General features: G+C 45.3%; 1 protein-coding gene across 1 annotated transcript in view; it reads left to right on the forward strand.

Moving 5' to 3' along the window:
- The first annotated feature begins 12,510 nt into the window (after positions 1-12,510).
- The window catches only part of LOC141996273 (aryl hydrocarbon receptor-like), a 93,907-nt gene continuing 83,376 nt past the window's right edge, over positions 12,511-23,041 (forward strand). Inside the window, exons 1-2 of the mRNA XM_074968257.1 lie at positions 12,511-12,958; positions 15,244-15,431. Coding sequence (XP_074824358.1) covers positions 12,918-12,958; positions 15,244-15,431 — 229 coding nt within the window. The 5' untranslated portion in view covers positions 12,511-12,917. The remainder of the gene's footprint in view (positions 12,959-15,243; positions 15,432-23,041) is intronic.

The following is a 23,041-nucleotide window of genomic DNA, read 5'->3' on the forward strand; positions in this document are numbered from 1 at the left end:
TTCATTTTTCCAGTGCTAACGAATAAAAAGTAATCGAGATTTAAGCTACGTCAATCCAGTCAACAGCTATGACTCTGGATACTCACAAGGAACAGATTTGTTGTGCGTGAAGGGGCCAGGCCAAGAGCGTCCTTTGGCGCACCATAAAGGATGAAGCAATGGTGAGGCCAGGCTGCAATGCGGGAAGAGGATACAAAAAGGCATATGCAGAGCTTCCATCTTCTCTTGGTAGCTTTTCCTGCTACGTTACAGCTTTCCCACCACTTGTGAGGAGTATGTTACACTCTGAGGCTGCCTTCGTGCTGTGTCACTTCCGTGAGATGAGACTGTCCCCTCTCCTTTCACTCCCCATAGCTGGGTATGATAAGGACGAAAGAGGGACTTCCCCACTCCAGCATGGAGGGTGGTGCCAGCACAGTCATCGCTGACCCTCAGCCCTCCTCTCCAAGACCCTGTGAAGGCCCCTGGGAGTCCAGGAGGCAGCAGGAAAAGGTGGCAGAGACAGGGCAGGTAGAGGTTGGGCACCCGTTGCCCTTCCTCCAGCCACTGATACAGCGTGATGGTACATTATGTGTTGCCACCCTGGCAGACTCAGGAGCAACTGTGACTAGGGAGCTAGGGGGTCCAAGGGAAGCCAAATGCCAGGATCGTGTGCCCATTGTACACACGTGCAGATGAATACAAGTATGGAGAGCTGTGAATTAAGGACCACAGAGTACTGGGTGCAGAGACACAAACTAGCTCCTCTGTTTGTCATGCTGGCCTGTACCCATCTGGCCAAACATCTGCTACACATACTCATGGTATTTGTCTTACCTCTAGGTCGTTGTGATGTACAACATAGGGCTGGGAGGGCATATTTCTACAGGCATCTGCTGAAAGTCTGGGACCATTAAACTGAGCTAATGGACAATAAACAGAATTCCTCCAGAATGCTTTCAAGTCAATCTTGCTGCAGGAACAATCATTGCATGAGTGAGAGACCTTTGGAGCATCTCCTCACTGTCTTAAAAGTCATGGTCAACTTTCATTTAGCCAGGTTCCTTAGGAAGACTCCCTTAAATCTTTGATTTATTGGGCATGTGAATGCATTTGCCATGAGCTTAACCTTCCTGCCTTTCTGAGTACATTAGGAAATTTGTCAGGGATGCAAATAAAAATATCTTAACAGGACAAAGATTCTCTCTAGCAACCCATATTTAATTCCCACATCCTGTATAGCAGAGATCCCTGACTGCTAATGGAAAGCAAGAGTTTCCTAGAGCAGAAAGCAGATCTTGGCAACTTCCAGTCCAAAGGGACAGAGAGAATATTTACACCACTGTTTCTATTGCCGAGCTCTGAGCTATGAAGCTTGAGCTGCAGCCAAAGTCAGGTGCGGCGAGATCATTGAGGTATTAAGAGCCCAGCAGCCAATTTCAGAGAGAAGGAACGTCTTCCCAAAATGTGCTGGCAGAAAACAATGCGCCTCTGGCAGAGCCTGGCAAAGCAGAGCCATCTTCTTATAAGGTCCCTGACTGCTTGGTCTCCATAGAAAGTCTTCATCTCAGCCACAGGATCAGGCAAGAGCAGAACACTCTCTTCCAGGATGGTGCAGGGAGGAAGTTCACCAAATGGCCTGCCTGGCTCAGCTTGCACAGGAGTTCCCACTGGCGCTCACTAGTTATGTCCTGAAAAGTTAACATACAAATGGACAGCAGGGATGGGCCTGGGAGCTGAGAAAGGGCACCCAGCAGTTCTCATTGAGTTTTTTATTCTCATGCAGCCTGGGTTCATGCTTGCTAGAAGTCACCTTATGGCAGCTCTTCGATGTCTTATATGAAATCTCTCAATGTGATTCTAGAGGACCAGAGTCCACAAACCTGAAACCACCCTGACTGCCATGACTTGGCTTTCCTGGGGGCCATCTCAGTAATGAGGCAAAGGACTGACTGGAACTGGATAGCCCCATGGAATAAACATTTTGGAAAGGAAAAGATGGACCAATAACAAATTACTCTAGGCAGGAAAGTTATCCCCTCTTCTGCCATCAGAAGCATGTGAACTGCCCACGTAACTCGTGTGACGGGGTCAGTCCAGATGGTTACAGGAGAGTGCTCCTATTGGGTCCCAGGAAGTGGGAAGTACAAATATTTGCACTGTAAAAAACAAAAGTAGTATTTTTCAATTCACCTAATACAAGTATGGTAGTGCAATCTCTTTATCATGAAAGTTGATCTTACAAATGTAGAATTATGTACAAAAACTAACTGCATTAAAAAATAAACCAATGTAAAACTTTAGAGCCTACAAGTATACTCAGTCCTATTTCTTGTTCAGCCAATCGCTCAGACAAACAAGTTTGCTTACATTTACAGGAGATAATGCTGCCCACTTCTTGTTAACAATATCACCTGAAAGTGAGAACAGGTGTTCACACGGCACTGTTGTAGCTGGCATCCCAAAATATTTACATGCCAGATGCTCTAAAGATTCATATGTCCCTTCATGCTTCAACCAACTGACAAGTACTGACAAGCTTCAACAGGGCTTTATTTTCAAAGTGGAAACCTCTTTACCAAGCTGCTGCTGCACCCTCTGTAGCTCTCTCCCAGCCTCTCAACTCCTCCCCACTCCTTCCTGTTTCCTGTCCTTTCAGATTCCCAACAACCAGTGCTCCCAATTCTAATAATTACAAGCAACATCTAAACACCACATTCCCTCCTCTCTTAAGAAACTCTCCCAATTAAAATAAACATTATTGTTCTAACCACAGGAACAAATATGAAACAAGACACTATACCGTTGGCAGAAATATTACACTGAAAACACTGTAGATACTACATAACGTAGTCTCTAGTCCAGACAGGTGGTCGGCTGGGTCTGACGGGTCATCTGTCAAGCCCCGGTTCCAGTGCAATGTCTTGTTGTGTTGGTACTACGGTGAAGTCATCCAATGCAGACTGGGTGTTGGCATAATCTCCTCTTGTTGCATAGGCAGGTGCAAGATAAGAAGCATTCCATACCCACCCATGAGAAAGTCGATAGGTGTAAGGTCCCTTCTTCTCTATGATTTTAAGAGGAGCTGTGAATTTATGGTCCCCTTTGCGTAAAATTCCAGGTTTTCCTATTCTAACGAAGGAACCACACTCAAACTTTGGTTTCTTAGCACCCTGCCACTTGTCTGTGAAAGCCTTAGACTTTGCTTGGTTCTGTTCAACTGTTTTTCTCACATCATCCTTGGTTGGGGCATCAGGTCGTGCCTTTAACAATCCAGCAATGTTTAGTTTAGCATTCATCTGTTTCCCATGCAGTAACTCTGTGGGTGATCTTTGCATTGTGGCATGTCTTGTAGCCCGGTATGCTTGCAAGAAATCAGTAGTGAAGGGTATCCACAATCGCCCTTCCAGTTTAGCTGTTTGCAAACACTCTTTCAAACTTCGGTTAAACTGTTCAATTTCCCAATTGGCTTGAGGGTAATATAGGGATGACCTTCTGTGTAAAATGTTCCTCTGTGCTAGAAAAGTTTCAAACTCCAGGGAAGTAAATTGACTGCCATTATCTGAAACCAGTTCTTTGCGGTTACCGTCCCTGCTAAAAACCAAAGAGAGGAACTTAATTCCTGTTGCAAAAGAGATTTGCAATGTAAACGCTACCTCAAGCCATTTACTGAAATAGTCTATTAAAGTGATGGCATAACGGCAGTCAATTGGAGCAGTATCAAAGGGTCCTACAATGTCAATCTCCACTCTTTCCCATGCAGATTCAGGAAGAGGAACAGGCTGTAATGGAGGGGTACATATCACTGCTGTCTTATCATGCATTTGGCAAGTGACACAGGATTTTATGAGTGCTTCAATTTGAGAGTCCATTCCTGGCCACCAATACATATCCCATAGTTATTGTTTGGTTCAGACAATTCCTTGATGAGTATCATGTGCCAGGTGTATGAGTTTTGATTATAATTCTTCTCACACAAGGAGCCGGTGTGTACCTCATAGCACACAGCCATCAAGCAAAGAAAGTTCATCCCAAACTCTAAAATAAAGCAGCAAAACTGGGTCAAGGTTTTTAGGGTGCCTGGGCCATCTCTTTCTCAGAAATTCCCGTAGTTTTCATTGAATTGGACACGCTGAACAAGCAGCTTGAAATTGTTCTTTTGTAACTGCAGTGAGAGTGCTTGTCATAAGTGCAACCACTACATCCTCATACTCTGGTGGACCATCTGGTGAAGGCAAAGGCAGGTGAGAAAGGCAATCAGCTACCACATTTTGGTTTCCAGGCTTATATTCCATTTCATAATTGAAAGAGTAGTCTTGCAGACGGAGCAATATGGTATCCTGCTCTTCCCAGTCCTTTCATGGTAAGCAACATTGTCAAAGGGCTGTGGTCTGTGTGCAACTTGAACATGCGGCCCCACAGGTAAGTTCTCCATTTTTCAGTAGCCCAGACACAAGCAAGTGTTTCTTTTTTGACTGTAGAATATTTTCTCTCAGCATTACTTAGTGTCCTTGAAGCAAATGCAACAGTCCTCTCTGTGTTGTCCTCATGAAGTTCTGTGAGAACAGCCCCAAGTCCATAATCAGAAGCATCAGTAGCTACAATTGTGGGCAATGCAGGACTGAATAGTGCAAGTACTGGACTATGTACAATCCAGTCTTTCACCATTTCTGTCAAGGTTCCTTCCCCACTCTGAACTCTAGGGTACAGATGTGGGGACCTGCATGAAAGACCCCCTTAGCTTATTCTTACCAGCTTAGGTTAAAAACTTCCCCATGGTACAAACTTTGCCTTGTCATTGAACAGTATGCCGCCACCACCAAGCGATTTAAACAAAGAACAGGGAAAAACCCCACTTGGAGATGTCTTCCCCCAAAATATCCCCCCAAGCCCTACACCCCCTTTCCTGCGGAAGGCTTGATAATAATATCCTCACCAATTGATACAGGTGAACACTGACCCAAACCCTTGGATCTTAAGAACAATGAAAAATCAATCAGGTTCTTAAAAGACGAATTTTATTTAAAGAAAAGGTAAAAGAATCACCTCTGTAAAATTAAGATGGTAAATACTTTATAGGGTAATCAGATTCAAAACATAGAGAATCCCTCTAGGCAAAACCTTAAGTTACAAAAAGACACAAAAACAGGAATACACATTCCCTCCAGCACAGCGAATTTTACAAGCCAAAAAACAAAAGGAAATCTAACGCATTTTCTAGCTAGATTAAGCTTACTAACTTTACAGGAGTTGGAAGGCTTGCATCCTTGATCTGTTCCCAGCAAAGGTATCACACAGACAGACAAAAACTTTTTTCCCCCTCCAGATTTGAAAGTATCTTGTTCCCTCATTGGTCATTTTGGGTCAGGTGCCAGCAACGTTACCATAGCTTCTTAACCCCTTACAAGTGAAAGGATTTTGCCTCTGGCCAGGAGGGCTTTTATAGCATGGTATACAGAAAGGTGGTTACCCATCCCTTTATATTTATGACAGTTTTGAAACTAGCTTGTGCATCCGTTGTCCACACTAAGGTTGAACTCCTCCGTAGTAATTCCCATAACAGTTCAATGACAGAAGCATAATTGGGAATGAATTTTGCATACCAGGAGGTAAGACCCAAGAAGGAATGTAAGGTTTGCAGATCTGTTGGAGGAGGAGCATTTGAAATTGCCAGGATATGATCTGGATCAGATTTTAGACCAGCCTGTGAAATTGTATGCCCCAGAAAGGAGAGTTCAGTTTGTCTAAATTTGCATTTGGACCGATTGAGCTGGAGGCCTGCTCTGCTGATGCAGTTTAGTACAGACTGCAGGTTATTTTCATGCTCCTCAGAAGTATTTCCAAACACGATAATATCATCCAGATAGCACTGAACTCCATGTTGATTCTTCATAATCAATTACATCATTTTTTGAAAGGCACTTGGGGCAGATGCGAGACCGTATGGGACACGTTTAAAACAAAATAGTCCCTCATGTGTAATAAATGCTGTGAGGTCTCTGCTATCTTCATGCAACATAACCTGGTGGTTGCACTGTGCAAATCAAGAGTAGAAAATATCTTTGCTCCACGGAGTTCTGCAAATACTTCTTCTATGTGAGGAAGAGGATGGCTGTCAATCACAATAGCTTTATTTGGCTCCTTTAAGTCCACATAAAGGTGAATGCCTCCACCCTTCTTCTGCATCACTACTATAGGTGAAACCCATTCCAAGGAGTCGATCTCTTCAATAATGTCCTTTTGAACAAGTTTTCTAAGTTCCTCTGAAACAGCTTCCGTGACTGAAAATGATAAGCGCCGTAACTTCTGTCGTACAGGCATCGCATTATTCCGCATTTTAACTTTATGCAGAAACCCATAAGCACAGCTGAGTTTCTCCTCAACCTGGTGTTGTGTCCCAGCTGAAACTGGTGTGTGTACCGCAAGAGTGCTTTGCTGAGGAAGATCAATTCATCCATTAACTACCCTGAGATTTAAAGCAGCCACTAAATCTCTGCCAAGGATAGGAGTGCCTTTGTGGACAATGTAGAACTCTGCAGTTACACAGCAATCACCAAAAGTAACTATTACTGGCAGGCAGCCATGTACTGGAATATGGTTTTTCAAATAGCACACCAAGTGAAGTTTGGGTTCAATAAGAGGTACATCTTTAAAATAATGCAGATAGATGGAATCAGGTAGTATAGATACTGCTGAGCCAGTGTCCAACATTAGCTGAATAGAGTGTGGTTTGCCTGAGGGTATGGCAAAAATGTTTACAGTGCACTTTATCTGTTCTGGAATATGCGCAGTAGTGATTTTGTCCACCCTCAGCACAGTAACATCTGGTATTGTAACTGCATGCACCTGTTGATTGAACTGGCTGCTGTGACATACTTTAGCAAAATGTCCAATCTTTTTGCAATGATTGCACTGAGCTACTTTTGCTGGACATCCTGTGTAGCGTGCAAGGTGTTGTGGGGATCCACAGCGAAAACATGCTTTTACTGTATTTTGAATTTGCTGATTCGGTGGTTTTTCATTAGTTTTCCTCTTGTAATCATTTGTCTGCAGCAATAGTGAACTTTTCTGCAAAGGAGTCACAGCCTTGACTGTGCTTCCTATATCCATGCTCATTATTTTGGCTTCAGCTGTAGCTGACTCAATCTGAGTAGCAATGGTTACTACTTTTTCTAGTGTAAATTGTGGTTCTAGAAGTAAGCGTTCTCTTACATGAAGCATGGTTGTTTTCTCCATAAACTGGTCTCTAATCCTCTCATCTGCCATATTCCCAAAGTCACAAATTACAATCAGACTCCTCGGGGAAGCAATATACTGCATTATAATTTCCCCTGGTTTCTGCTCACACTGGCAAAATCTGTAGCAATTAGCTACTACATTCACTTTTGGCACAAAAAAATTCTTTAATGCCATGAGTGCAGTCTCATATTTAGAGAATCTGCAAGGGGAAAAGTGTAAAATATATGCTGCCCTTCTGCTCCAAGGCAGTGGATTAGCAGAGCACTCTTTCTTACTTCAGAAATCTCTGTAGCACTGATTGCAAGCAGATAAGTATCAAACATATGGATCCAGGCAGTAAAAGCAATTGGAGGCTTACCTGGGCTTTGCAGAAAGGGTGCAGGTGGGTTCAGAGGCAGAAGATCCATCCTCATCACCAAAATGTTGTATCAACCAGGCAAGGTACTAACAAGCTTCAACAGGACTTTATTTTCAAAGTGAAAACCTCTTTACCAAGCTGCTGCTGCACCCTCTGTAGCTCTCTCCCAGCCTCTCAACTCCTCCCCCCTCCTTCCTGTTTCCTGTCCTTTCAGACTCCCAACAGCCAGTGCTCCCAATTCTAATAATTACAAGCAACATCTAAACACCACACACCATTCCAGAGGACATGCGTCCATGCTGATGATGGGTTCTGCTCAATAATAATCCAAAGCAGTGCAGACCGACCCATATTCATTTTCATCATCTGAGTCAGATGCCACCAGCAGAAGGTTGATTTTCTTTTTTGGTGGTTCGGGTTCTGTAGTTTCCGCATCGGAGTGTTACTCTTTTAAGACTCCTGAAAGTAAGCTCCACACCTCATCCCCCTCAGATTTTGGAAGGCACTTCAGATTCTTAAATCTTGAGTCAAGTGCTGTAGCTATCTTTAGAAATCTCACATTGGTACCTTCTTTGTGTTTTGTCAAATCTGCAGGGAAAGTGTTCTTAAATCGAACATGTGCTTGGTCATAATCTGAGACTGCTATAACATGAACTATATGGCAGAATGCAGGTAAAACAGAGCAGGGGACGTACAATTCTCCCCCAAGGAGTTCAGTCACAAATTTGATTAACGCTTATTTTTTTAACGAACATCATCAGCATGGAAGCATATCCTCTGGAATGGTGGATGAAGCATGAAGAGGCATACGAATATTTAGCATATCTGGCACATAATACCTTGCAATGCTTGTTCTCGCTTTCAGATGACATTGTAAATAAGAAGTGGGCATCATTATCTCCCATAAATGTAAAAAAACTTGTTTGTCTTCGCGAAGAAGTAGGATTGAATGGACTTGTAGGCGCTAAAGTTTTACATTGTTTTGTTTTTGAGTGCAGTTACGTAACAAAAAAAATCGACATTTGTAAGTTGCCCTTTCACGATAAAGAGATTGCACTACAGTCCTTGTATGAGGTGAACTGAAGAATATTATTTATTTTGTTTATCATATTTACAGTGCAAATATTTGTAATAAAAATAATATAAAATGAGCACTGTACACTTTGTATTCTGTGTTGTAATTTAAATCAATATATTTGAAAATGTAGAAAATATTTAATACATTTCAATTGGTATTCTGTTATTTAACAGTGCAATTTAATCACAATTAATTTTCTTAATCACGATTACATTTTTGAGTTAATCGCATGAGTTAACTGTGATCAATAGACAGCCCTACTTTAAATCTTATTAAATTATGTAGAATCTGTTTGACCCACACAAGGTTGTGCTTAGGTGTCGTAAGGTTGGGCACCACTGCGCTAGAAGATTGCTGTCACAAGGTAACTGTCCCTTTCAGGGTATGGATCACAGCTCCACCAATGGAATAGTGAGCTCGCCTCTCCCCAGGGGTGGGAAATGATGTCATGTGACTGGTGGGTCATGTGATTCCAGAAGGGGAATCTTGTTTTAAATAGTTTAGTCTGTGAAGAGCTACTGGGAGAGCCAGGAGACAAGTCAGGGTGGGGTGTTGTAGGACCACCTCAGGGGGAGCTTTGGAGGCAGGGTCCTCACCACAGCTGCTCTGGTGCTGTGAGGCTGAGTCCATTAATACTTGTCAAGCATTTTGTGATCCAGACAGAAAGCCCTGAAGCATTTGTATTTCAGCAGGGACTCATTTCAGGGAAATGTTGTGGCAAGTCCTCGAGACAGGATGCTGGTGACACAAGTTTGTGGCCACACTAGTTGCCCCACGCGGAGCTGACACATTCCTTGGAATGGAAGCTCCACACTGGAACCAAGTTCTTTTGTCTGATTTTTCTTATCAGGCCTGACTCTGCCCTGTGTGATCCTCAGTCCAGTGGTCATGTAGTTATTCCCAGGGAGAATTATAGGATTTATGCAATATAAAGGCGGTGAAGTGAAGGTGTAGTTAAGAGTGGACTGTCCACTCAGTTCTTGCCCGGAGCAAGAATACTATGGGCACCTGCTGGAACATGCTCACTGGAACGAGCCTCTCACTTTTGAATTTGCGAGCACCTGAGTTACGCCGCAAAACCTGGACAGAGAGAGTTTGTTGATTGGGGGAGGGGGTTGTCTGCACAGAGGAGAGAGAAACTGCAGACATTGTCCATTTCTCTGTCTGAGCTCCCTCTTCAAAGACACTGAACCGTATGGCACAGGCTCTTCCAAACACAGTTCTAGTATCTGTTCTTGTTGTCCAGTGCTACAATGCACTGGAATCTAAACAGTGTTGCTTTCTTGGTCTTATCTCTACAATTATTTGATTCCAAACTCTTCACTCCTCAACTGTCCTTAACAGATTGCGCTGATGATGATACTGAGAGGTGGGAAATGATCTAAAGGCAAAGTCTGACAATTTAGCAAGTTCCCACAAGGTACAGTGTATCACACAATACAATGTTTTATGTACTAAATATTTTCCCTCTTACGTAGAAGGATTTAGAGAGCAAAATGTGATATGTTGAGATATTTAAGGCATTATAGGTTGTTTTTTTTTTAAACGCACAGTTTTCAAATGTGGTCCCCAGAGAAAGCTGTAAATTGAATTCAAGCACCAGGTAAGTGACACCAGAAAGATTTTTGCTCCAGGTGATCAAAATATTGAGGGAGATACTCAGAACAGGGATTCATTGTGAAGGCAGATGAAGCTGCAGAACTGACATAGCTGGTCTGTGCGGGAGTCAGCACTCCTAGCATGAACACCTCTGCCAGCCATGGGATTTGCTTGCTATTGATGCAGAGAGTTTCTCCTTAAGAAAGGGAGGGTGGGGAAAAGGTGGAAAGGAGCAGTAGCTCTAAGGTGTATGTTACAGGTGCTGATCCCTGTACAGATGTGCACTTATTTATGCATAAGTACGCTGTTCAAAGTGGGGTTCTGGAATAGAATGATGATCCAAAGCACATCAAAGTCATTGGAAGTCTCTCTACTGACTTTGATGCGCTTTGGATCAAGCATATCTTTCATATATAAATGTCATAAAGATGACAGCCCACCAAGGGGTTTGTTCCATTACAGGATGTTCAAAATGTATTTGCAATGCATTTTTTTCCTTTATTTTTCTGTGTCAGTTGGATCATAAGCACTTACACCAGTCTCTGGGTGCTTGTTCCAAACATGAATATATACAGAAATTACATACAAGGACTACATACAAAGAATGTTACTCAGGTTTCAAAATTAAGAATGTAAAAGATGGGGAAATGCCAGATTTATAGTTGCCCAGGCAACCTTAATTCAGCTGCCAAACTCTGGAGTCTGGGTCCTGTGGAAAAAATATTGTACAAGGGGGCTGGATCAAGGCTGCATGGTTAGCAAAAGTTGAGGATGTTTTAAAAGTGCCAGAAAGTTGTTTTTTTTTCTTTTGCTACCTTGCAACTTTTCCAAAGTTGGAGAAGGTTTGAAAAGTTAGAGAGGAAGAAGGAAAAAGTTGGAGGGACATTGCCTGGACATTATTAAGTTTATTGCACTCAGTGGCAAAAAGATGGAGAGAGGGAAAATGAAAAAAAAAACAACATTTTTTCAATAATATTTTGTGAAATGTCTTGAAAACAAAAAAAATTCCTTTTGCACAAGCAGCCAAGGACTGTGCTTTCAGTTCAAGCAATGAAGAGAATAGGTCTCTAATACAGAGCGATCTGGACTCCTTGGCCAACTGGGCACAAGCAAACAACATGTGTTTTAATACCGCTTCGTGTAAATGTATACAGCTAAGAAAAAAGAATGTAGGCCAAGAATGGGGGTCTCTATCCTGGGAAGCCATGACTCTGAAAAACATTTGGGTGGATAGTTGAACATGAGAGCCCAGTGCGATACTCTGGCCAAAAGAGCTAATGCAATCCTGGGGTACATAAACAGAGGAATCTTGAGTAGGAGTAGAGAGGTTATTTTACCTCTGTATATGGCTGCTGGAATACTTGGTCCAGTTCTGGTGCAGAGAGGATTCAGAGAAGAGCCACAAGGCTTAGAAAACCTGCCTTAGGGTGATAAATTCAAGGAGTTCAATCTATTTAGTTTAACAAAATGAAGTTGAAGGGGTGACTCAACCACAGTCTATAACTAGCTCTGTGGGGAACAAATATTTGATAATGGGCCCTCCAACTTAGCAGAGAAGGGTCTAATATGATCCAAGGGCTGGAAGTTGAAGCAGGACAAATTCGAACTGGAATTAAGGTGTACATTTTTAACAGTGAAAGTAATTAACTGCTGGAATAGCTTATCAAGAGTCGTGGTGGATTCTCCATCACTGACAATTGTTAAATCAAGACTGCTGGAGGAATGATGTTGGGGCAGGTCTGTGGCCTGTGCTATGCAGGTCAGACTAGCTGGTCACAGTGGTCCCTGTGGCTATGAAAAAGCAGTCTTGCATCCAGTCCTAATACAGCGTTCAGCCAGGGGCATTATTTTCAGTTGGCTGGCTTGCCTTTTTTCCATCTCTCACCTGGCACAAGTGTGTGTGTGGAGGGGGCTCAGCTGGCAACCAGCCCTTTCAGGGACTTTCAGTTGCAAGCGAAACACGCCAGTCTCCTCTCCTGGCCTCGTTGCGCTGGGACTTTGCTCTTACCCCCGCAGCCCCAGCGCAACAAGGTACCTGCTCCGACCTCGACCCGCCTGCGCCAACAGCAGCCAAGCCTGGAGGCTTCACTCAACCCGAGACGGAGCCGCCGCCTGCCTTCCCCGCCTTCATCCCTCCTCCTCCTCCTCTCCTGCCCAGGGGAGCGGGAGGCGCAGCCCGGCTCCCAGGAGATGCCCGGCGGCCGGCTCTCTCCTTGCTCCCATTGGCCTACCGGGGGTCGCCTAACGTGCTGCGGCGGCGGCTGGGTGCGCTAGCCGCTGGGAGCGCACTTGCAGGGGGCGCCAGGCGGGGCCGCTTGGAGCAGCGGCATAAGCGCGGCTGGCTGGCGAGGGAGTTTTGCAGCCCGGCGGCAGCGACCGTGACCCAGCGATGAGCAGCCCGAAAGTCCCGGCCCGGTCAGAAGCGGCTGCGGTGCCCCGGAGCTAGGGCTGCCTTGCCCCCGGGCCAGCGGCTCGGAGCTCAACAGCAGCCGGCCGTGGAGAAGATGCGCCCCCGGCTGGCACGGCCCCTGGGCGCCCTGGGCGCAGCGCGCTGAGCCAGGCGCAGCCGGCTGCTGCCCTGAGTGGCCTGGTGCTGGCGCGCCGGGGTCCCCCGGTTCTTCTGCGCTGAGCCGGCAGGCAGGCGGCTCCGAGGAGACAGGGACAATGTACGCGGGTCGCAAGAGGAGGAAGCCCGTGCAGAGGACGTAAGTAGGGAGCCGCAGGGGGGAGGCTGGAACCTGCCTCGCTGGCTGGACCCCCGGCAGGGAGCTCTCCCTTGGGGGCAGCAGCACAGGGCTGGCGGGGAGGTGGGTGTCTGGAGCTGGGGTGCACGTTCGGGGTGGGGGCGAGGTGGCATTGCTCTCCAGGCGGCACTCTGCCCCTTTAGCTCCCAAAACTTGACAGAGCAAGTGTTGGGTTGGGGGGAGAATGAATCCAACCCACCTGCCAAAGGACTCTGCCCCCCCAACCCAGTGCCTGCGCCGGAGCTACCGGCGCTCTGCCTCCTGCGGACTTTCCCCCTTGCAGCATTCACAAGCCGACTTCTCTCTCTTTTTTTCTTTTTTTCTTGAAACCCCTCGTTCATTTCATCGCTCCCTAGCTCCGCTGCTACGGATTTCCGCTGGGCAGCGGTTGAAACTAGATTTCTATGTGTATTTCCCAGCTGTGGATGTTCCTTGCCAAGGAGGAAAAGCCAGAGTTTGAGCCTGATGAGGCGCTGTGATACAATGCCAGCACGGTGAAATTGCCTTGGTAAAATGGTGCCAATGAACTCCCTCCCCAACCTTAAAAAAGTCCTTTTCATGAGAATCTATGCAGGCTATTTGTTGAAAACATAGGCACGATCTATGGTCTGCATACATATGGCTATTGCACCATATGCCACATCTTCCGTACAAGACAGGCTCGAGCTATCACCCACAGTTGGTCTGGAAGTTTTATATAAAGGTTTCAAAGACTTCACATGGGGCATGTTATGATAAAGAAAGAACTCTGTTTAAATTATCAGTAGCCTCCATTTGAAAAAGATACTAGTGAACAATAGTTGTCCTTTCAAGGGCTGACCTATTTTTAGTTGATAACCTTCTCAAAGATTAATGATGGAAAGGGTGGCTTTTTAAGTTGTCCCCTTGACCAGTTCGGATCCTGTGAACATGCCCTAAAAGAAGTTACCATGGCAGATATTTGGAATCAAAAGAGGTGCCTTAGTTATTTTATTGACTTAAAAAAAAAACAAATGTTCTTTTTGTAACTGGAGTGTGTGGATTTCAGGTTATCCCTTGCCTTTTCTCGTGGTGAGACTCCGAATTATTTTATAATTGATAAAATAATGTGGTACATCTTCAGAAGGCTACAATGAACTTCAGGTTTGTGCTTTCTACCCACATGTGTACCATCCAAAACTATTTTCATTGTTTGCTTTTCCGTGGTTAGGGAATAGGTACAAGAGACACAATTTACTAAAATGTCAGTGCAGTTAAAATAAAGGACTGGTTATCATGTAGTATGAGCTAATTATTAATTTAACCAGCACAAATGGTTTGTCTGTTGATTTGCAGCCATTCATTGGGACGAATGGCCAATTTTAACACTCAGTTAAAAAGTTTAGTTAAAGTGCTGGCTAGAAATCTTTAAAATATATTAAAAATATGAAGCCTTTTTGACCAGTATAAACTCTGAATGGCTGGAACTCCGTGTCCCAGGATTGCCCAGTCACATTCTCACACTTGCTCCCTTGCAGCCACGAGAGCAGGCTGAAGTATGGAAGGGAAGAGGTTGAAACTCGTAAAGCTTCTAAAGTAGATTCAGAAGGCAAGCAAGAAGGGCGCCCGACCTCATGCATTGAGCAAGTGTCCTCTTGAACCTGGATTCATTTGTTTAAAATGAAATAGATAAATGTCCTTGGAAAAAGTCGCAAGGCCCTTTGCATGGGTAAATGAAAGGCAAGTAACCAACAGAGGCCATTGTTAGGGCTGGGTAGTTTGGTAGCCTGATGGCGGGAACAACTGAAATCAGAGGTGATATGGGGGGGGGGGGCATGCAGGATCACGTGCCCCCTTGTTGCTTGGCTTGTACTGAGCATGCTCACACAGACTGAGCATGCTCAGTAACATCTTCTGAAGCCCCTGCCCTCCCTCTGACCTTCCCCCCCACTATTGGCAGGTCTTTGACTGGGATCATGAAGAACAGCTGCAGTTCATTCTTGTTTTGAGGCAAAGGGGTTAATTGTAAGTGCTTGGGGCAGGGGCCATATGTTATTCATCTGGGGATCAGGGTGCACGGTGCTAGAAACATATGAATAGCAGGAATGAATAAGGGGTTGACGTAAGAGCTCCCATTCTGTTAAGAAATCAAGAGTGGAGGTCTGGCAGCCCTCGCAGGGATGCCAATTGTCATAGTCCCCTCTCACACCCTTGCTGTGTGCTGGAGAGTGCTGTGAACTCTGCAGGTGTGTTTGTGATGTGTCTTCCTTTGCTCCTCCCCCCGGCAGAGTGAAGCCACCACCCCCAGAAGGTGTGAAGTTGAACCCCTCCAAGCGCCATAGGGATCGGCTGAACTCGGAGCTGGAGCGGCTGGCTAGCTTGTTGCCTTTCCCCGAAGAGGTCATCTCTACCCTGGATAAACTCTCCATCCTGCGCCTCAGCGTCAGCTACCTCAGGGCCAAGAACTTCTTCAACAGTAAGAGCAAACTGGGGGAGGGTGGGAGACTGGAGTGGGCCCTTTCCCATTAAATACACCATTTTCCCTTCAGCACTGCAACAGGACCAGCAAGGTGCGCACTGCAGGGAAATCTCACCCTTTGTGTTAACATGCTGGCAGAAGAAGATCATTTCATTGCATAAGGGAATGGTTATTGTGAAAATCTGATTCCTGCATGTTGCCCACACCTTTCACTCACCCCCACACCTGCAGACATTAAAACGGACTTTCACCACAAACACAGTGTAATGTGGATCTGCCACTTCACACTCATATTAAGGGAAGCCACTGGGAAGGTAAAAAGCCCTCTGAAACTTCATGCTTATCTGGTGCTACATTTTCCTGCATTGGAAAGCAGAAGTCCCAGAAGACCGAGCAGGTCCCTTCCATCAGATCTCTTATATCTGTTCTATATTTAGCCTTTTATTTGAAATATGGCACCTGGAATCTTGTCTAAAATCGGTTAGCTCCAGGATCAGATGTGTTTTAGCTTGATTGAATTTTGGCGAGAGAAGCACTCCCTGTTTCTGAGGACAGCATGGTAATTCCCTGGCAGTACAATGACATCTCCTCCCGCAATAGTCTTCAAACTGGGCTTATCCTCTTCTTACTTTTCAGTACTAATTTTTATCTCTTGAGCCGAAGAGCTCAGAGGAGCAGAATCTGTTCCCATTCAGAATACATATACTGGAACGAGAGGAATCAAATCTATTATGAAGCCTAGATAGCAGACTAATAATACCAGATCTCGGTGCTCAGGATGCAACTAATTGAGCAGTGTTGTCGTAGCTGTGTTGGCCACAGGATATAAGAGAGTCAAGGTGGGGGAAGTAATATCTTATTGACCAGCTTCTATTGGTGGAAGGGACCCATTTTCAAGCTTCGCAGAGTGCTTTTTCAGACCTGAAGAAGAGCTCTGTGGAGCTCAAAAGCTTGTCCCTTCCACCAACAGAAGTTGGTCCAATAAAATATATTCCCTCCCCGACCTCGTCTCTAGTTTAGTAGTCAGTTTATTGCCTGTTAAAGTCAGAGTTCCTGATCAAAATGAGTGTAGTTTTTGATGCATTTGTTTACTTAGGGTGTGTCTACACTACAGCATAAGCCCATGTTTAAGGCCCGGGCTCAAGCATAACTCCCCTGGCGTCTACACTGCAATTGTGCTAACCCAAGGCTTGGACCCAGGATCCCAGTTAAGCTAGAACCCAGCATCTGAGCCCTATTGCTTTGCAGTGTAGATGCAGTCCCGCTTGACTCGGGTCCCGGGAGTCAGTTGGAAGTATCTCACAATTCTATGGGACAGCTTCCTTAGTCCTCTCTATCCCAACAATCTGCGATCCACTCTATTGAAAATGGAAGCCACCCTCCTTTGCTAAGAGCAGCAGCTCAGGGCAGCATTAACCCATTCTCTTCTGATCACCGATCTGCAAGCACACTGTCAGAGAGCCTCCTGAGTTTGCAATGGAGAGCAAACCCATCAAGCCTTTTGCAAAGCGAGCTGCTTCCTGATAACGTGCAGGGCAGGCAGTAAAGTTTCCCCACAGTGCACCATCATCCTAGGGCTAGAGCAGCTATATTTTGAGGGGCACTAGGGACTCTGCAATATGGTTACTTGGCTCTGTGCATTATAGTGTGGGTGCCAGGGTCCTAGGTTCAAACATGGGTTAGAAAAGTCTTAGCATAGGGTTAAAATACAGTGTAGACACTCAAGCCCAGGGTTCCCTAACTCGAGTCCCACTAAACCTGGGATTACATTGCAGTGTAGACATACCTTTACACACACATTTGATACTACCGATAGCCAGGGGTGAAAGTAATTTAAAGGACTTACCGGTACTCCGGAGCCCTGAGCAGGGGGTGTGGCCTCGACCTGAAGATTTAAAGGCCCCAGGGCTCCAGCTGCAACTGGGAGCCCGGGAGCCTTTAAATCACCCCCAGAGGCAGCTGGGAGCCCCGGGGCTCAGGGGCGATTTACCACAGCGGAGCTCAGGCCCTTTAAATCACCACTGGAGCCCTGCTGCCACTACCCCAGGGCTCCGGCAGCAGGGCTCAGACGGTGCTTTAAAGGGCCCAGGGCTCTGGCCGCTGCGGGGAACCCTGAGCCCTTTAAAGCACCAGCCTGGGGAAGCTGGTCCGGCACAGTGTACTGGCTCTTGCCGGTACGCCGGACCGGACCAGCTTACTTTCACCTCTGCCTATAGCACTTAAACAGTTTTAGATTAAAGGTTTCAGGTTTTTTCCGTTATATTCTTTAAGTGACCAACTTAATCCTGGATACTGAACATAATTTAGCTGTCTCTGCATGGATTGTTTTAAATTAGCACTATGTTTTTGTAGCTTTTAAACTAAACTGCTTCAAGATAAGTTTCACAGCCAACAAAAGTGTAGCCTTAGTCATTCTTGTTTAAAATATCCTCACTTGCTTTCATTTTATTTGGCACTGTTGGCCCATGCTGTTAAAATACACATAATAACTGATTCTTAGTGGCATAGAACATAGGTGTTTTATTAATGGAGACAAATAGAAATGCATACAGCATGTGTTTTATCTTTTCCCCACAGTATATTTTTGAGATACTGTTTTATATTAAGATTTTTCATTGTTACTCCAATGTGAAAAAAATGAAGTGTGTGAGCTGTTCATTTGCCATGTTTTGACAGAAGCATTTTAATACCAAAGCACATGATTGTTTGGAATTGCAGGGCTCTTTAAAAATTGCATTGGTTTTGTTTGAGGGTTTGCGATGGGGTGGGTGTCCCCATCCAATGCGGGGTGAGTTCACCCTGACCCTCCAGCTGTCCTTTACCTTGAGGTGGTAAGACCAAAGGACTGAAATTGATGGGGTAACCATGGTTTGCAGGGCAGCCCAGCCTAGCGGCCAGGTGTAGGTGTATTTGGGACCAGTTTGGTTTAGGGGCTGGGACCAGCTCCCTTCAGACCAGGGTCTGACTATATCCGGAGTCAATTAGAGCCACCATGGGTGTTCCATTTACATGCACGGGGAACCCGAGCTTCCCTGGGGCCTTCTTCTGGGCCCGTGGGCTAATTACCCATCCCTATCTGCCATTATAATCTATATGGGGCAATCCCGTCAGAAAATGCCTCTTGGCCACAGTCATAACAACGGTCTCAGGTCCACTTTCACCATGCCAGTCCCCGCCCGGAGGACTTCACCCTGCCAGGGCAGGACTCAAGTAGCTATCAGCCTCCGTGTCAAGTCTGAGTGATTGGTGGGGGTTCTGGATGGGCTTCAGTATCCTCTGGGCTTGTTCCAGCCAGTTTATCTCATACCACCGACACTTCAGGCTTTCAGTATCGTGGTTCCCCACTTCTGCTGCCAAGTAATCTTCCATCAGCCCTACAGCATCCATACGCATCACAGACTGGTGTCGTCGCACCCATTCCTTGCCCCTGCAGGGATTTGGGTGAAGTGCAACAGAACTATGGCTTCTGCTACCTGGGCCCCAGACCACTTGTCAGGTTCCAACCACCGCCAGGCGTAACCTCTGAGGCGTTGGCCCACTGCTCTTGGTCTGGCCCCAGAAGGATAACACTCTCGACAGAAACACTGTCGGTATGTTTCATGTCTGATGCCAGTTTGGTTGGGATTGCTGCCTTCACCTTATCATCATCTAGTGCGTCCAAGTGGTCAAGATTGCGATAAGCTGATGGGGCAGGCCCAGTGTGGGTGGCCCAGTGCCCTGGGAGCCAATGTGTGGTGGTGGGCACCCACTCAAAGTCACTAGGAACACTTCAGGGTCATCCCCAGATCCCATCTTGGTAAGCTACAGCAGGAGTCCAGATGGCATGGAGCCAGGGTCGGATTCTGCTAGTATGGTGGTCGGAGTGCCCCCTGGCTGCAGTAAAGCCGCCATCTGCTGCACAAGACTCTCCTGCTGGGCTTGATGATGGGGGGCTAGTCTCCACATCATTTGTGGTTGTTGATTGGCAATTTGTTGCAACAGCTGTACCTGTTGCTATTTGTGTGCTTCTTGTTGTTGGCTCTCCAAGAGCCATTTCAATACTTTCTTTGACTCCATCTCAAGGCCTAATATTCCCCAAGTGGAGAGGTACAAGTATCCATGGTGGAAATGGTGTCTTCCCTCTTCCTGGGCTTCTCAACACAGGCCTCTCAGCAGGCCCTCATCACTGCCTGCATTCTCCACCACGTGCAATGGGGTGGGTGTCCCCATCCAGTGCAGGGAGAGTTCCCTCCCAACCCTCCAGCTGTCCTTTACCTTGAGGTGGTAAGACCTAAGGACTAAAATCAACAGGGTAACCCTGGTTTGCAGGGCAGTGAGACTTAGTGGCCGGGGTCAATAAAGTTCCCATGATTCACAGGGCAGTAGGGCCTAGTGTCTGGAATCAATACAGTTACCTGGCTTCTCAGGGCAGTGGGGCCTAATGGCCAGAGCCAATAGGGGGAGGGATAGCTCAGTGGTTTGAGCATTGGCCTGCTAAACCCAGGGTTGGGAGTTCAATCCTTGAGGGGGCCATTTAGGGATCTGGGGCAAAAATTGGGGATTGGTCCTGCTTTTGAGCAGGGGGTTGGACTAGATGACCTCCTGAGGTCCTTCCAACCTTGATATTCTATGATTCTATGAATAGAGTTACCCATGTACACAGGGCAGTGGGGCCTAATGGCCAGAGCCAGTAGAGTTACCCTGGTACGCAGGGCAACCCAGCCTAGCAGCCAGAGTCAAGGGGGTTCACCCTGAGTCACAGGGCAGTAAGGATTACTGGCGAGAGTTTGTAGGTTGCCATCTGGCGGAGCTAGGGTAGGGGGACCTGGGCTGACCCTGCTCCACCAGGTCCCAGCCCAGAGCCCTAACAGTGGCAGAGTGTTCCACGACTGAGTCATTGGGGCTCCAGCTGAAACACGCCAACTTATAGCCACAGGACTATAGCTAGTCCCCCCTGGGCCACTTCCTACCATATCTTTTGGAGCTACAGTTGAGGCATCGTCAAGGTCTCCAGGTTTTTCAGCGTGTGCATTTCCCAGTGACTCTGATCCCTTTCGGACGTCTGCATGCACTTGGGCGTTGGTCAGGGTCTCCATGGCTCTGGCTTCCACGATCAGGGGTCCTGCTGCTCCCGGGCTGGAGCCGGCAAGGAGTGTCCTTCCTCCCCAGTGGTCAGCCCAGACTGAGCTAGGCTGCTCCCTTTTATACTAGTGCTGCATCTGGAGCATGTCTAGTAGTGACATGGGAACATGGCTTCGTCAGCCCACAATGAGGAGTTAACCCTTCCCCATCCAGTGTGGGGTGAGTTCATCCTGTCATAGGGTTCCAGAATATTGAAGTTTAGGTTTATGGGTGAGAGGCTATGTCTGTGGCAGACACCTTTGTGGTGGACAAGTAAATTGTTATCTAGCACAGATTAGATTTGATAGTTTCAAAGTGACTTATTTTTTCTCTATCATCAGATGAATGGGAAGTACTCTTACCTGTTCTGCTTACAAAGAGTACTCGTTTGATATTGGTACAATCTAATTAAAGATATTTTAAAATATGTTAAAGAATTCATCTATCATGCCATTGTAATATAACATTCTTAGTTAATATATTCCATTCTTGTCCCTCAAACTCTGACTGCCAGATGCTGGGACTGGATAACGGGATGGATCACTTTATAATTGCCCTGTTTTGTTTTTTTCCCTCTGAAGCATGTAACACAGGCCACTGTCAGAAGACAGAGTACTGGGCTAGATGGACCATAGGTCTGACCCAGTATGGCTGTTTTTATATTTAGAATTTGCTTAGACTTCTTCTATACAAACAGCATCAGTTTGAAAATGATACTCGTTTGACTTACTATAGAAACATTTGCAAGAATTTTTTTTTGAATTCCATTTAGTTTTTCTCTGTTAAAAAGATGCTTTAAACATGATACAGTGCTTATAAGAATGGGAAGGCTGGTGAAATGGAAAGCTGATGTTATTAGAAAGCAGTTATTTTGCTCTGCAGTGCCAAATCAGTTGACACTGAGTTGATAACTATTTCTAATTTATTTTTAACTTCGACTTTCACTATTAAATAGTTCCTATATGTGAGCCCTCACTGTACTGAACATATCAAATGCAACATTTTTAGCAGCAGCATTGTAGGCAAAATTCAGATCTTCAGAGGTTTTCCACCTCTATTATAATCTTCTGACTCTCTAAAACAATGGCAACAGATTTAGAGAAATATAACTTGGTTTGGGTTGTGTTTGTTTGTAAAGGTTTTCATATTGCAGAAAAATGGCTTGTTTTGACAGTGAGCTGATGATGTCTGCTGAAAATCAATGGTGCGGTGCGGGCATTGCATTCTCTTGAAGCATTAATAATTTAAAAATCTCAGCTTAAAGAATTTATAAAATGGAGGCATGGGAGCCACTCTTTAAACCTTTAGCCTTAAAATGGCTGGTCTTGTCACAAAGAATCAAAACCTAAGTTACAATGCTTAGAGACTCCTTGTCTAAGAATTTCAAATGAAATTCTGCCAAGATACTGCAGAAATTGAATTCGGAAGGAGAAGACAACAGTCCATGTCATGGGGAGAGTGTGCGCTTCATGGGTTATAGACACCCAGAAACTTGCATAACTCTCTGTTCATTTTACATTTCTAGATCCCAGTTTTTACGTTCTTGGTGCATTTGGGCATATTGGCCTCTCTGTTTGCATCAAAGGAAACCGTAAAATATCTTGTTTAAGGTTCCTAATATATTTTTGTGTCTCCCCTGTACTGGAATTTAATTTGTTTTTAGCTACCAGCATTCAAAATGCTAAGCATAAAATAGTGTACTCTTCTTTGAAGAGCACCTAGGGTTTTAGAACTATACCTCCCTCCATAAAGACAACAGCTTAGTTTGAGGAAGCATCCTTGGTTATGTGACTGGCTCAGTCAGATTAAATCAGCATTAAGGAAACAAAAATCCTTATAGATGAAAGTGCTACCACAAACCTAGAGATGTGTTTCTTAATTAGTCCTGCAGCCTTTACAATGTTTAGTATTAAATAGTTAGCTTTGGGCATTGCTGCAGCAAGTACTTCTGAGCAACTTAAAGAACCCATATTTAAAGAGTTTTCCAGCATTATTCATTATCTCTGGTCAGATTCAGCTCAACTGCAGTGTGGTTTGTTTGTGAAGATTCTTGTACTCTGGTATTATACCCTCTTCCTAAAGATCATACTGAGAATGCCTTCTGCAGAGAAACATTTCTAGTTTCCATATTTTTACTTTCGCAAGCATTAAGCTTCTCTTCGCTTACCTCAATGTATGTCTAAAGCGTACACTGACCCATACAAACCCAGTATTACCTACTTTTATTATTAGTCTAGATTATGTACACTAGAAATACTGACTCTTACAAGTAACCTTATTTATATTAAAAGAGATAATGTGACATTATGCTCCCTACCCTTGTGTTTTTCTTGTGCTCTTGGATTTGGGTCCGTTCAATGTCTGATCTTGGCTGAAGACTGTGGATGCTAGTTTTTGACTTTGGCTCTAACCCTATTCCCATTGAAATCAATAGTGTGTAGCAAAACTCCTTCTGCACATTTAAGGAGGTTCTATACAGCAAGGGTAGTGGTTAGTAGCATAAGCTG

The sequence above is a fragment of the Natator depressus genome, chromosome 11, assembly GCF_965152275.1.
Source record: "Natator depressus isolate rNatDep1 chromosome 11, rNatDep2.hap1, whole genome shotgun sequence".
Classification (NCBI taxonomy): Eukaryota; Metazoa; Chordata; order Testudines; family Cheloniidae; genus Natator; species Natator depressus.